Raw genomic sequence first — 15,771 nt, 5'->3', positions numbered from 1 at the left:
CTTCACTAAGCTCACATACTGATTTCACAGCACAAATGCCATAAATATAAAAGTAAACATAGTAATACTGTAAAATGTGAGAAATACAACAGCAGCAGTCCACTTATTTTCAACATATATGTCTAATTTATCACAAAATGCACGTGTTACTTTTCAGAACAACATATTCCATGCCAAATTAAGTGAAAAACCAACACACAGGAAGGTGTCTTAATAGTGAGCCCACCTCAAGCCTCGAGAACAGCTTCAGTGTTCCTTTCTACAAGTTTCTGAAACTCTACAGGAGGGATGAACACCTTTATTCTGACAGATGTTCCCTCATTTGGTGTTTAACACATCTGTCCAAAATCTACCACAGGTTTTCAGTTGGGTTGAGGTCTGGTGATTGTGAAGGCCTCACTACAGTCACATACTTTTTATAGTCTTCAAACAATAGGCCTTTTACACTGAAAACATATTGACATGTCAGTAAGAAAATCATAGGTGTAAATAATAAAATGAATGATAGCTGGATTCCATTTCAGCTGCTTCAGTGTTATGCACGCTCAGTGTCACACTGTTGTGACTTACCAGGGCAGTTGAATACAACAGAGCCATTGTTAATGTTAGTAGTAATACCTGTGCTTCTCCTACAATGACAAGTCCAAATGTCTGCTGTGAGAAAGGTCTATTCGTATCCTCTGTATGAATATATCTTTTATGTCTCTCATTATCTCAGTTCTTGTCACCTCTCTGTGTGTTGATAACATACTAATATGCAGCTTGCAGTATGGTTCCAACATACTTTATATGTTGTAAGATATTAGGAGAAACATTTTGCTTTGTGTTTGCGTAGTTTAAATGACACCCAGCATGGTCATTTCCTGTTAGTATAAAATTATTAAATATGTTGATTTCTTTTATAAAAACAAAATCTGTATAGTTTAATGAATAGTATATAGTTTATACTGTTTACAATTAGTATGAAACATGTAATTGGGATACAGCAACAGATTAGTTTAAAATGACACATTCTTTAGAAACTGTATGATTTTTTTTTGCATTTAAACGCTCCTTTTATAATTATGAATTACTGCAGAATAAGATAAACCAACACTGTACTGCACACTTCACTTCAAACCACTGACAAAAATGTTGCACTTTAAACCACTATCAAAACTGGTGTACTGTCATTTAAGGTAGAACAAACAGCAGAAGTTAGTCTTACAGCTGTACAGTCTATGTGGCTACATACTACTACAGCAGTCTCCTTTAGGTTGTACCATCAAAGTCCGACAGAGTTGCTCCTGCAACTGAGAGGCACAGAGGTGCGCGACACTTCCATGTGCACAGTGGACATGGGGAAGCGCTCACACTCTTCCTCAAGTGGGCGGCAGCGGCAGTGCAGGAGCACCTCTCTCACCTCCTGCCGAAAGTTGGAGTTGAGGAAGCCGTAGATTATGGGGTTGATGCAGGTGGAGGACATGGCCAACAGGTGGCAGAGAGAGAACAACAGGTTGTGGTGGCAGATGGGCAGAGCCTCCTGGTTCCAGTCTGACACCACATTGAAGATGGTGAGCGGCAGCCAACAAAGAGCAAAGACCGTTATGAGGGCGACCAGCATGATGTTGATTCGGCGGCTGTGGGTCATGCGATGGTTCTCTGGGGTCCTGGCCCGGTCAAGCATTTCTTTGCGGCGGCGAAGGCGCACAAAAACTCTAACATAACAGAGCAGGACCAGCAGTAGTGGGCCACAGTACTGGAAAAGCAGGAGCCATGTGGTGTAAGCGAGCCTGTGTTGCTGGGATGGCCAGTGCTCCAGACAGGCCTCCATATGTGGAATTGTGGGGACATATGATAAGAGGGTGCGGTATGAATGTGGCAGCACAGATGAGTTTTTGTGTGTGTAAGAGGCAGGTTGAGGTGGAGATACATTGAGATAAGTCTGAGGAGAGGCTTGGTGATGAAGTGGAGACTGGGGCAGGATTACATTAGCGTAGGGCTCATTTGTGAGTAGCTGAAAGGCCAAGAAAGGCGTAGAGGTGAAGCAGGCAAGAATCCAAATGAGAACAACTGCCATGTAGGCCTGGGGAATGCTGGGTTTCCACCCAGAGGGGTTAATGATGAGCTGATGTCTTTCCAGAGCAATGAACACCAGGGACAGCACGGAAACAGTCACAGAGACACACTGGATGAACGGCACCAGGCGACATAACAGCGACCCAAACACCCAATGGTCCATGAGTGTGTATATAACAGTGAAGGGCAGGCAGAAGACACACACCAGAATGTCAGAGAATGACAGGTTGCAGATGAAAATGCTAGTGACATTGACTTTTTCTCTGCGACGGGTGATGATGCAGATGAGGCCGATGTTCCCCACCAGCCCCAGTACCATTGTAATGCTGTACCACACGACTAGACACCCTGTGATGACAGGAGACATATGGCACTGCTCTTCATGCCCAAGAACAAAGAGGTTTGAGAGAAGCGCGGTCTCATTCCCCGGCCGCTCCTGCACAGACCCACGACTGGTTCTTCCCTCCTCCCATGGTAGGGAGTGTGGAGAGGTGGAGCTGTTCAAGGACAGAGACAAAGCTGTCGTTGACGGAGAAGACTGGCTCGTGCTCGCGTCGCCACTCAAGGACATCTCACCGGGACTTCAGTGTCACCAGCCTCCAGGATCAAACCGTCCATCCCAGCCCTCTGGAAACGTGCATCTGAAACAAAGGGAGAAAACGCACGGACGGAGACGAACACAAAAAAACATTATTAACTCGCAAAGCTTCAAAGGACCTGACCAGGACCAGAGAAGCACACATTGAAGCAAAGTTCATCCTGTGGCTGTTGAGGAATGAAGCCGAGGAAAGGTGGCACATGTGAGGACTTTATACAGTTTACTGTAAGTCACTGTGACATTAGGTTCAAGAAAGCATTGTCATTAAAACATACCCTTATGCTCTATTTTTGGCCGTGCTAGTGGTATGGCTCTTGGGATTGCAATGTCAGTTTGTCTGACAGTTGGCCTAAGCTGAAATATCTCAACAACTACTGGATGGATTGCTGTAAAATTTAGTTGACATTCATGTTCCCCTAAGGGATCAATTGTAATAACTTTGGTCATTCTGTCTTTTCATGTAGCGCCATCATCAGGTCATTTTTCAGTTTTTCTGATGTACTGTGTGCTTTGGTTTATTACCAAATGACATTCCCATCAGCCTCATCTGGACATTTGCTGCATTCACATGCTCCTCAGACGGTTCTATTACCCGAGTGTGAGAGGGAAGTCGGTCTTCCAACTTTGGTGTGTTCATGTGCTTCAAGTCTGAATATGGAACAACATGGACGCTACAAAGATGTGCTGCATTTTATTACTCGGTGTCTTAAAACAACATGTTGATAGCTGTTTATTTGTGTTCCTTATCATCGGAGTTGTTCCTCATAAATAAATTTATCTAGGATGGAAACTAATGGTTACAACCTAAAACCATATTACAAATTAAATGTTAGCACAAAAAAGATATGCAAGATGTGAATTTGCACCATTAATCAAAAATTTCTCATAATCAACCAAACATTTACTTCTGTCCGCGATGTTGTGATGCAGTTGTTTCCGCAGTCGGAATTTCATTTTTCTGATTATTCCTGCAACACTTTAATGCAGGGTTAGTGCTTCTTAGCAAATGTTACTAACATGCACAACTAAAAGGGTTAACATGGTTAATACTATACTCGCTCAGCATATACACAAACCTCACTGAGAGAGTGAATGAAAACATACACAATGTCATGTTTTTTCTATACTAAAAGCATTTTGTATTGAGCAACACTGCAATTGCAAAGAGTATTTTCAGTTCTTTGTCAGACAGTAACAATCACTCTTTTCTCTTTTCTAGTTACACATCTCAAGATCTGACCTGTCATTCCTCCTCCCACAAATGAATCCTCCAGTCAGGTTTCAAGACTGAACACAATAGCTTCAACGACAATGAAATTACTATGCATACATAGACTTCTATTTTTCAAGTACACAAGAAATGGTGTAGAATGTCAAAGTGAAAGGGCACGACATTGTCAGAATCCTAAAAATGGATTCTAACTCTCTCCCCCGAAACCTCTGCCATGTGCTGTGAAAACCACCATCGCAAGGAAAATGAGCCTGTCATTTTCCATTAACGGCACACACACTCAGCTATCGGTCACTTCACGCTGCATCATTGCTAACCTACTCTGTCAGTGTGTTGAGTGAGCTGCAGGCAGGGTGGCACAGCATTGATCATCCTTTGTTCAGGGAGAAAAGGAAAGTGTAATGTCACAAGTAACCAGATGTATAACAAACAGCTGTAACAGAGCCGAGGAGCCATAAACACCATCAGTAAAAAATGAAAAAAATGTAACATTAAAAGGCAAATTTGAGCCTGTCATGTCACAGTGATGTGGCCCTGTAGGATGCTCATCCGCCAGGTGGCTGTTTGTGATCAGTCCCCTCCAGAGCAACATTTCTGCAGGCTAAGGAACACTGTGACCTGGCACTGCTCTCTATCATGTTCTTATTTTCTTTCTCAGCGAACTGTCCTCCATATCTAAGTAGTGCTCTCTGACAGGGAAATGGGAGAATGGCTGCACATCATTTTTGTCGGACCAGATTCCACCATTGCATTATATTTCACAAAAATTCACCATGAAATTGATTTTTTTGAATGTTTGGAAACTTCATGAGTTCGACTAGAATTTAAAAATCCGTAGATATGAGCAATAATGGAGGGCGGAACAAGTGGATTTCAAAATGTTTTTTTTGCTTGTAATGAATTACACAATTATAGCCTACTGTAAATAAATGTGTCTAAATAAACAACAGCCGGCACAGTGGTGTGCTCAACCTGAGATTATGACTCAAACCTCATTATTCCCTGCTGGAGGTGTCAGGGATCGTGGGTGATACCTCCCAAGACATAATCACATCTCCACACAGTATATGAAAAATTCATGTAAATCAGGTAAATATGTTTCCCTGATTTCTGTTTTTTTTTCCCACAGTTTACCTGCTGAAATTTGGATGCATGTCCAAAGAAATGCCTTCTGTAGACTGCTATTGTTTGGATGCACCAGTCAAAAAGATTTTTAATTATGGAAGATACATGTGGTAAACCTGCATATCTGTGGCCACCAAGCCACAAGCTCACATTGGAGAGACAAGACAGCATACATTTCATAACTCATTAACTAATAAAAGAATGATTTTCCTCATCAAATATCACTCTGAGTAAAGATGAAGCACTTACGTAGTGGGTTGGTAGAGTGGAGCGTCTCTGTGATTCCAGGATGACAGAAAAAACGATGGTCTGACCAGGTGTGAATCCACAGAGATGAGAGTTGGAGGAGCTAAACATCATAACAATCAGAACGTTTCTGTCAGAGACAGCGGCTAGAAGCAAGGCTATTATTGAGCTGCTGAAGCCTTGTGGTTGCCAGAGACCCTCTGAGCACCCAAGCTCTGCTGTCACACAGTGGTGGATTTATTCAATTACATCTTAAAAATGACACCCGCTGTGAGTGCTGTTACAGAAACAAAGAGCAGGAGAAATGGAGTGGAAGCAGTTTTGTTTATTGGTATTTCATTGTATGTGCACATCATCAACTAGTTGATAAAATGTGAAACATGAAAAAGACCTATTGCAAGTTTGAAGGTCACTTTGTAGTGTGTTTAGACAATGCCACACTCCTTTGTGTTGTCTGACTTCAGCACCAGCTTGACAGAGCAGGCCTGCCTATTTACAATCATCTCACACTCCACAGGAATCTCCACTGTATTTGGACTAGGGATCCTGAGAGACAAAAAACAAAGATTATTTTTTCCAAATTTTTTCAATATCTTAGTGCTTCCTGCATAATTACATCCAACCTGTTTCACCAAGGGAGCTGAAATTTGTAGCTTTAGCTTTGGAAATTACACTTGCAGCAATAACTAACTTCAGCAATAAATAAGATCTGTTTATCGGTGCACACATTTTGGTGTCCAACTCAAACCAAGACACACATCACGTCGTGCTTCAAACAAAAACAGCTGTGCATAAAAACCAAAGTTTACTGGTACATGGCATGAGAGAACTTGTCTCCCTCTATGATGCACTTGAATGAATCCTAGAGAACACAGGTTTGTTTAATCATAATCAATCAAAGCATGAAAATCTTACATGTCGCAGCAGCTGAAGCCTTCATTTGTACAGGAGCACGACATGCAGTTGATCACCACTTGAGAGCCAAAATCGTACTGCTTTCCATCCCTGTCCAGACAGCCTAGATGTGAGGAAATAAAATCACACTTGAGAGGAGCTGTTGACCCGCTTATCGTTCTCTGATAAATCTGCTGCAGTGAATAATTATGTGTGCATGTGTTTGTGCATGTGCATGTGTTTATATGTGTGTGTGTGTGTGTGTGTGTGTGTGTGTGTGTGTGTGTATCCATGCGTGCATAGGTGTGGTTCTGATAAGTGTTAGTTCAGCTGGAATCTGTTAAGTAAACACATCCAGACTGATGAAGAAGTACTAAATGCTAATTTATCCAACTTCTGTCAAACCTAGCGGAAGAAAAAGTTTCCATTCCAAATTTGCTGCTGTCATATTGTATCTCTACTGTTTGTGATCATTTCCACTCACCTTTTGGTGGGTTATTCAAATCTTTGATCTCTAACGGCACAAACAGACAGGCAGAGTTGCACAGGGCAACCAGTCCCAGAAGACAAAGAAACACATGGAGAGACGCCTGAAAGAGTAAAAAAATGGCATCTGTAAACATGGTGCATGTTTTATAGTCCCTGTAATATGTTTATGCACTTCTACTTATTTAATCTCCATTTAGCACACCCTTTAAAGACCTGTTGACGACGGTAAAGGAATAGGTGGGTTTTATTCATGCTTTAACAGGAATAACAGGAATCCCGCAAAGGAATTAAAAAATGTTTTACTGTTTTTGCATTTACAGCTATTTGCATGTACATCACGTCCGTTTGTCATCGCCACCGATCCAGTATTATACCAAAGGCCACTTTTGACATTTTGCCTGCAACATACTTAATGTAAAAATAAGAATTACTTAATATAATCTGCAGAAGATGTGATTTGTAATGATCGACTCAATCAGTTTACAGCAAGACAGATGCGATTAGTCTTAAAATTCACCTCGTCTGTAGAAATTGTTGAGTTGCATTTGAAAATCTACTGCCAACACCACCACTAAACTAAGCTAAACTATGCACTACAATTACTTACAAGTTCAATCATGATTTAAGAACATGGAAGACAGTTTTATTTATTCCCAAATTTCCCCAATTGAATTGTGAGGTGTAAAATACTTACCATCCTCAGGTGTGATGTGACCCGGTGAACAGGATGCCGATGTGTGCGAGAGCTCTCTGATGACGGCTTTATATTAATGTGTGGACCCATGTGTATCCTTGTTTGTGTCCAAATAATGATGTGACTCAAATATTTGTTTAAGGTGGGGCAAAGCAGCAGGTATATAGGCTATATTGATAATGTATCACACACCTGAATCATGACATTCTCATCATAATAGATACGTAATGTTCTTTCCACTAACTCACAAGCAAGCTGGATTTCAAATTATAGTCATAATCCACTTTATTTAACAAATGCAAAAAGAAACACATTAGTGAAAAAAACAGCCAAGCAAACAGCTGGTCTGAAATACAAAAACTGTTTTTCCTTTTCTGTAAACTTAGATTTTTGAGCCAAAAGGCAGAGATAGAGTATTTGCACTGAAAATAAAGCCATAAATTGTAAACAATTATTAAAAATATAGTTTGGATCAACCATGAAATAGTAAACAATATGTATATATATATATATATATATATATATATATATATATATGAATCTTTGTTATCCAAGTCTTTATCAACAACTGTCATAATGAAAAGTCAGTCTTTGTACTATGCAGCAGAGAGAAAACAATAAAGCATCAACAAACTCCAGCTCCATACATTTTTATACTCATTACATAATTAACAACCTGTAAAAAATAAAAAACTATAACTACTGTATCAAATCAGGATAAAGAAATAATCATAATAAGGACTCATTGGCAAAACTGAACATTACAATAAATGTTCAGATATTTGGTTCAGTTTAACTGTGAATGTAGGAAGCACACTATATTAACCCAATGGTGACACTATACAACAAAGGTGTAGAGTTCAAACAACAATTAAGTGTAAATGAAAAAAAAAAAGATTCATTTTTTTTCTGAGTGACTAAAACAGAGCTCTTTCAGTAGAGAACAGGAAGTGTTTTTCCTGTTGCACATCAAAAGAAACTATAGCTGTTTTGGTAGTAGTTACCAAACTGGCAGCAAAACAATATGTGAACACGTCATTATGACGTCTCCCAAAAAGTGACAACTACACTTTCAACCTGCATACAGCTGTGTGAGGTCTTACCAGTTTTCTTCAATAAATATCGAGTGAGACTAACAACCCAAACCACAAGTGAACCTTAAACATCCCCAAGGTGGAATATACCATACGATGGATATAATCAATGTGATTATTTAAAAGGCAAATAAGTCTCCTAAAAAATGTCCACACCTGCAGCTCTTTGGCCTTTTAATGATCCACATTTCTTTGTCTAACCTGGCAGTGTGCAATTTAATTTAGGAATAAATTAATAAGGAATATTTTTTACGCTTTCGAGGAGTCAGATGAGAAGTTAGATAATGTTTGCATACAGTATCTGGCTGTTAAATATGAAGTTATAGCCAGCAGATGGTTAGCTTAGCTTAGCATAAAGACTAGGAAACAGGGGGAAACAGCTAGTCTGGCTCTGGTAAAAAAAAATAATAAATCAGTCATTAAAATATTAAATCTTATTTGTTTAACATCCACAATCTCTTGTTTAACTCTTGGCCGGGAGCAGTGACTGTGCAATATTGTAGTCACAGTCATATATAGCCATTTTTACGCTTTGGTTTTTGTACAGACTAAACGCTTTAGAGGTGCTAGGAAGTGTTACCTTCTAATAGAGCCATGCTAACAGCTTTCCCCCTAGTTCCAGTCTTTGTGCTAAGCTAAACTAAGCTAACCAGCGGCTGGCTTTAGCTTCATTTATTTAATGAACAGACATGATAGTGGTATCAATCCTCACATCTAACGCTCTCTGAAAGAAAGCAAATTAGTTTTTTCCCCCAAAATGTCTATTCCCATTAAAAACAGAAGTTTACTTAACAAAATAAAGATCATCCATTTTTGCATATGAGGCTAAATAAAACTCCCACATAATAAACTCACAATCATCCACAGATAAGAAGCAGCATCTCAAGTAAAAAGTTTCTAATTCATATTACAGTCCATGTGCATTGAAGCTGCTGATGTTTTAAAGTATTCTTTATCCAATCAGAGCTTTCATGAAGGCAGGTTTGTTGAAGGGCCAGTGATACTGGTTGGGGACAGGGCCGTTCACGTTGCACTCAAAGAAGGAGAACATAGGGAACCAAATGCGCGCCCTCCGGCTCTGCTGGTAGGCACGGGTGTTGGCTAAAGTGTGATAGTAGAGGAAGAGGCGGGTGGTGATGTAGAAGGCAATGAACACGTCGATGGAGTAGTGCTCGTGAGCCGCCAGGATGAAGAAAATCCCAAACAGGTTTAACACCCAGGAGATGGTGTGAATCAGATTCCAGGTTCGTGGAGTGTCTGCAATTGAAAGGAATCAGGATTCTGGTGAAAAGAAGGTCAAAAAAACAATGAACTGATCCTACAACAAGGACTGTCTGTGAAGCCTATTCCTGTGTGCCATTGAACTCCACTGTTGTCTAAAAACTATGAAAAACCATCTAGCTGCTGCAAATACTCACTAGTATATCACATGTGCATTAATCCGCAACTGAAAACAACGACAACAAATGCACTATTTACTCCTGTTTGAGTGAAGTTTGCTAAAATAACAGTGCCGAGCTGTTTCAGAAAATCACTAAGCCTTTTTTTTTTTTTTTAAATGGAAACAATATATTTGTGACATTTTTTAAGGATTTATGTCTAAAATAGGAACCAATGGCTTATGACTGAGGCCACAGACAGGGGAGGGAAGTGAAAAAGTATGGAGACAGACAGATTGTTGGTTTTGATCTTTTCCTGGGATTTGTTGACAGAGAGAAAAGTACAGAATAATGTTGGCTTGACATTCAGTAGTTCAAGGCAAACAAAAAGTATTAACACTCACATTCGGTCACAAAAAAGTTGAGCAATGTGATGACAACCGTGTGTCCACTGAACATGTAGTCTCCACACGTTTGGACACCAGTCAGAGTCATTCCAAATCCACTCCAAATTGCCAACGCCCTCTGTATCTTCCCCCACGTATCACCATATGTCTGGCGGAACAAAGAACTCCGGGTTATGAGTCAGCTGTTCATGAGTTAGCAAAGCGATAAGGCTGAGTGGCGAATAAACTGTAACACTGCCAATGGTTTGGAGAATTACCAACTGGCAAATATTATCTTATCTGCACAGAATCTCATGTGTGCTTCCCACCTTACTGGCGCACTTCAGGTGCTGCCCTGGTACAGAGAGCGAGGTGACAAACATGGTGCAGCAACGAAGCAAAAACACAGTTCCCATCAATGAACACAATCGCCTTAAGAGAATAGACCTGAAACGGAGACAAAAATAATAGTTTGGACTTGAAACATGTTAAAAATACTCAAATTTCATTCCTTTCTCACCACTTCATGACCTACAAGTATTAAGATAAAAAAATCTATATATTTGCATTACAAAGCAGTGATGCTTGCTTAAATATATATATATATAATATATATATATATATATTATTATTATTATATATGATAGTCTATCCGTGATAGAGTGGATCAGTGGACTACCTGTGTTTGTGAAGGAGCAGGATCAACAGAAACATGTAACACAGGATGACGCCACAAGCTTCAGCCATTGCAAAGGCCCAAGGAATTCTGGGAACACTGTCAGAGTACAAAAACATCTGTATCAGCATGCAGATTAGATAAGAGTGAGGCATGGAGCAAGGATCTATTGATTATTAGTGCAAAACGCACACAAGACATATAGTCCATACCTGTCCAGGAATATATCAGGCAGCGGTGGGTATGTCCTCATGTCCGGGACACGCTCATGTACAATGACCATGACAAAAGATGTGAATCCAAACACAAAAAAGACATATATGGAACTGATGACTGTCTTCCACACCTCTGGGTCCAATCTACCAGCTAGGTGCTGCCTACACCTCCCACTGGAGTGTACATGACACAGAGCCGTTCCTGAACCATATCCAGATCTGTCGCCGTTCCTCAGTCGCAGCTCAGTCCCGTTACACAAGCGATCACCTCCGTTATACCTCCTGTCGGCTCCGTCACAGCTCCACTCGCCCCCCGCGGCACCTGGCAAGAGGTTAGTGGGGAGGCTGTCTGAAGGCCGGAGACCCAGCTCCTCCAGCTGGGCCTGGTTCTGTCTCTGGAGCCGGCGGAGGGCTAAAGTCAACCTCTTGATGTCTCCCAGCACAGTCAGGCCCAGCGGAGGACCCCGCAGGTCCGCCTCAGTCAGAGCCAGTAGACTGGGGCCGTCCAGGCGGTGCTGGGTGCACAATAACTCCACATACTCCCCGAAACCTTCCTCCTGCAGCCACTGGGCCACCTGCTTACAGGTCCAGGCACTCACACTGTCCTCTGGTGGTGCCATGCCCACTGCAGACACAGACATATACAGTGTTAAGTCACGGTCAAGTACAAAACTTTCAGATTTCAAATGAGCCAAAGAGATCAAGATTGTGATAATAATGATAATACAAACTCATGTGATGTCCTGTTTTGACTTCCTTTTTCCATCTCTTAATTTCATCACTGTCTTTGTCACTCCCACACCCAATTGTTTCTGCCTTAAATCCATTGACCTTAATAGTCAATTTGCATGCTACTAATTACCTACTCTCTTGTCTGTAAGACACCACTGCAGCAAAGTCTAATGATTTTCATTATTGACTGGTCTGTAAGTTATTTTTTAATTTTGTTTAATCTTTTAGTCTATAAAATGTCATAAAAAATAGTAAAAATGCCCATCACAGTTTCCCAGAGCCAACACTGACAACTTCATTCAACACTCCTAAAACCACCAAATCTACAATATAAGAGCTGAAACGCTCAGTTGATAAATCGACGAGTCAATTATTAGGCAACCATTTTGATAATATATTAATCAGTATGGTCATTTTTTGAGAAGAAAATTCCAAACAATCTCTGTTTCCAGCTTTTGGGTTTATGACTGTTGACTGGACAAAATATGTACTCTGAAGACACCACCCTGGGATCTGGGAAATTATGACATTTGTACACCAAATGGTAATCAATAATGAAAAATAATAATCATTAGCTGTAGTACTGAATGATATAAAACTGAGAAAAGCAACAATTCCTCACATTTTAAGAGCTGAAACTTCAAAAAATTTTTACTTTTACTTAACACATGTCTAAAACAATTGATAAATTGTTACAATTAACTGATTCATTATTCAGCACAATAAAACAGTCACCAATACATACTGTGAAGGTAGGCATGTGGCAGAAATGGTACGCTATAACTAAGGAGTCAGTGTAGAGGTGTAGAGGTAATCTGCTGTGGGGAAGCTTCTATGAGCTCTCACTTGATGTGACCCAGCACTGAGCAGCGCAGGCTACTTAGTGCTATTACATCATCTGTGTTCAGGTCAGTGACTGTACAGTGGCTTACAGTATACGTATGCACTGACACACTGATCCACATAAAGCGAGCCTATGTTTACCAAAACAAATGGGAATCCAACCTAACTGAGCGTAACCATCCTCTCTGCTCCATAGGCATAATTTCATAATAAAATGAAATAAAATAAAATAAAATAAAATGAAATGAAATAAAAAGACAGTGACTCACTAACCATTCAGGGTTTATGCCAGCAGAGTTTGTAAGTTCCTCTCCCACAGACAGACTCTCGTACTGGTGAATCACTCTTCTTTGCTTTGCCTTTTTCTCATTTTTGCCCTTTGACCTTCTGATAAACTCAGTTCAGTGCTGCTCACCCTGTACTCCCTACTGCTCCAAAGATTGTGCAAGGTTCAACCAACATGGCTGTACTGCTGCTGACTGGACATCAGATACAGACTTAAAATTAGCAAAGTAAGCAGCTTTCAGCTATCAGTAACACACGAGACATTACTGGCTTTTAGATAACTCTTTGACTTATTCAATAAGACAACAAGGTATCAATAAATGTTCATACATATAGAGCCACTATTTTCATATCGTAGCTGGTAGGTATTTTGAAAGGTAAACTTTAATTATTTGAACAGAATTTCAGACTAGGTCTCCTCTGTGATTACGTACTAAATCTGAGAAATACTCCAGTTTTTTAGGATTAACTAATAATTATTTTCATTATCAACTAATGTGCTAATTTTTTTAGCTAATTAATGGATTATTCTGTAAAGACCAGCTGAAACGTTGATGCTACAATATCATCATACAGTTTAAATATTGTATTCTAGTCATGAAGGTTGATTTAGAGTTTAGAGTTTTAGAGTTTTGTAACTTACTTGAATCTATTTGAGTAAAATAAACAATGGAAGTTGATGATCATCACTGGCCTCCCAGTGAATGATCCACACAGAACAATAACCCTAACCCTAATTAAATTAAGCCAATCAACAGATCAATATCACCTATTCACATGCCTGAAAGCTCAGGTGACTCACCTGACTGGCTGCTCAGTTTCCCCAGAGAGAAACGTTATTTTTAACTAGCCTCTAGATTTTACTGGCACCATCCTGCAGCTTCTCTGGCCTGAGGCTTTACTTGGGGATTCATAAGTGCCATGTCAGCTTGTTTGGCTGGCTTACAGTGAGTCACAACGAGCAGTGACACACAGCTGTGACGGAGAAAGCTCTTCAGTGTGTGTGAGACAGAGACAATTTGACAAAGGGCTCATAGTCTGTTCCCCACAGGCCCACAGTGTACCGTCGGACTGACACATTTCAGCATGAGATCAACTCTGAGTGATGAAAAGTTATGTTTAATGATGGTGTGGGAAAGTTTAAACGTGATTATTTAAACGAGAATCATTCTAAACAAAAATGAACAAGTGGGAGGGAATATGTTCAGTGGAGAAGAAGAAAGTTACAGAAAGTACAAAGTTAGTCGTTTCAAAGTTACTTTAAAAGATTATATTCAACAGTAGCTGCGTCTCTTACCATCAATCCACTGTCACTGTGCTGTCAGAGGGTGTGGACGAGCTGCCCGTTGGTGTCTCAACCCACAGGAGAACTTCTTGGCCAACATGCTTGTGACAACTAGGCAACATCAAACAGGAAGAGTCGCTAATAAACAACACCAGGGAAGAAGAGCCGGTGGTGTCGTGCAGGGCCGCTACCTAAAGCACGCTGACATCTGCTGGTCACATTGGGGAAAAACAAGGATCCGCTAACAGGCTGCTGTTTCTGTAGATCCTTAAAAAAAAAAGAAAAAAGAAAAACAGATGAATTTCATGGACTGTTTGGTTTGAATTGGATAAAACAAGCACAAGCAGTGGTTTTCGAACTTAATGTAAAAGAAATGTAAAGAAATGTAATGCTGTAAACACATTTCCATGATTTAGAGTTTGACTGGAGAGCCTGTGCCAAAAGGCGCCACCTGTTTTTGACAGTCACAGGATGAGTGAAGTGGATCTGCAGCTGAAACTGAATCAAAGCAAAGGCATCAGGCAGCGGCGTCATTCAGATTTGGGGACTGAACAGAAGAGTTTACAGCCTCAAAACTTGAAAATGTCTGACAGAGAGTCGAACACAGGTGATGCCTCAGAGGTGAGATGTGATACTCAAGAGTCAGACCCGGAAGAGGAGAGAAAGTGCACTCGTGCGACTGGGGATTCACAGAGGGAGATCCCGTCCCTACAGGAACTAGAGGAGGTTTTATATTCAGCTCCGCGCTCCTGTCGCCATGGAGACGAGGTGTGGCCACACCTGTATCTGGGAGACATGTGAGTATCTTGTGTCTGGTTTAACTTCATATATACAGTGTGTTTCTGGATTGTTATTAACGCATCATTAATGTGGTGTCTGTGGCAGGTTTATGTCTCATGATAAGTTTGGGCTCTGGCAGCTGGGCATCACTCATGTGCTGAACGCCTCACATGGGAAACTGTGCTGTAAGGGCAGCGATGATTTCTATGGAACCACAGTGAAATACTTCGGGGTCCCAGCCAACGACCTGCCAACGTTTGACCTTTCACCTTTTTTCTACCCGGCAGCCGAGTTCATTCACCTGGCTTTGACATCAGGAGGTACGTGCATGCTAGACAACACAAGAGTTACTATAAATGACCATAAAGGTGGGGTCACCTGTCCTTCCAGTTTCTTTGTTCGTGTCTTTGTCTTTTATGAACTCCCAGGAAAGGTGTTTGTGCACTGCGCTGTGGGTGTGAGTCGCTCGGCTGCCTTGGTCCTAGCTTACCTGATGCTTCATCACCGCCTCACTCTTCTGTCCTCTATACGCTGTGTGCAAGAGAAACGCTGGATTTTCCCAAACAGAGGCTTTCTGCGACAGCTTATAGCCCTGGACCGACAACTGCAGGACAAAGGGTTGAATGAGCCGAAATAAAACAAAGCTAGGATGATAAATCCATAGAAATGTGTCCTGTGTTAGTTGGCTGAAGTTAATGTCCTCATTTACACCATGCAGGACTTTCTCTGTTTGTACCATTTACTGTATGTACTGTATACAG

At 40.8% G+C, this 15,771-nt stretch overlaps 4 protein-coding genes across 6 annotated transcripts; 1 reads left to right on the top strand and 3 right to left on the bottom strand.

Annotated features, from left to right (window-relative positions):
* Positions 1–1,264: 1,264 nt before the first annotated feature.
* On the bottom strand, positions 1,265–2,629 carry LOC111234244 (neuropeptide Y receptor type 4-like). Its single transcript, XM_022762216.1, has 2 exons — positions 1,913–2,629; positions 1,265–1,807 (listed from the first exon to the last, which is right to left on the bottom strand). The coding sequence occupies exons 1-2, from the start codon at positions 2,627–2,629 to the stop codon at positions 1,265–1,267; spliced, it is 1,260 nt and encodes a 419-aa protein (XP_022617937.1).
* Positions 2,630–5,563: 2,934 nt separating this feature from the next.
* On the bottom strand, positions 5,564–7,382 carry msmb (microseminoprotein beta). The gene is made up of 4 exons (XM_022763489.1): positions 7,336–7,382; positions 6,637–6,742; positions 6,174–6,276; positions 5,564–5,804 (listed from the first exon to the last, which is right to left on the bottom strand). Exons 1-4 carry the CDS (start codon positions 7,336–7,338, stop codon positions 5,684–5,686), a joined length of 333 nt encoding a protein of 110 aa, XP_022619210.1. The 5' UTR covers positions 7,339–7,382; the 3' UTR covers positions 5,564–5,683.
* A 220-nt stretch (positions 7,383–7,602) lies between these two features.
* Positions 7,603–14,368, bottom strand: LOC111235211 (sphingomyelin synthase-related protein 1-like). Of its 3 annotated transcripts, none has more exons than XM_022763592.1 (6): positions 14,243–14,368; positions 11,083–11,710; positions 10,874–10,969; positions 10,524–10,641; positions 10,213–10,363; positions 7,603–9,686 (listed from the first exon to the last, which is right to left on the bottom strand). In XM_022763592.1, the coding sequence occupies exons 2-6, from the start codon at positions 11,703–11,705 to the stop codon at positions 9,382–9,384; spliced, it is 1,293 nt and encodes a 430-aa protein (XP_022619313.1). In that variant the 5' UTR covers positions 11,706–11,710; positions 14,243–14,368; the 3' UTR covers positions 7,603–9,381. The 3 variants fall into 3 exon arrangements, with proteins under 3 accessions (XP_022619313.1, XP_022619323.1, XP_022619304.1); XM_022763602.1 differs by lacking the exon at positions 14,243–14,368 and adding an exon at positions 12,934–12,971; XM_022763583.1 differs by lacking the exon at positions 14,243–14,368 and adding an exon at positions 12,563–12,655.
* LOC111234234 (dual specificity protein phosphatase 13-like) lies at positions 8,376–15,647 on the top strand. The gene is made up of 5 exons (XM_022762204.1): positions 8,376–8,392; positions 8,655–8,726; positions 14,926–15,027; positions 15,116–15,330; positions 15,439–15,647. The coding sequence occupies exons 1-5, from the start codon at positions 8,376–8,378 to the stop codon at positions 15,645–15,647; spliced, it is 615 nt and encodes a 204-aa protein (XP_022617925.1).
* Positions 15,648–15,771: the final 124 nt, after the last annotated feature.

This window comes from Seriola dumerili, unplaced genomic scaffold, assembly GCF_002260705.1.
Source record: "Seriola dumerili isolate Sdu_G_001 unplaced genomic scaffold, Sdu_1.0 BDQW01000024.1, whole genome shotgun sequence".
In the NCBI taxonomy this organism is placed as follows: domain Eukaryota; kingdom Metazoa; phylum Chordata; class Actinopteri; order Carangiformes; family Carangidae; genus Seriola; species Seriola dumerili.
The sequence above is the reverse complement of the archived record's forward strand: the minus strand, read 5'-3'. Positions and strand labels throughout refer to the sequence as shown.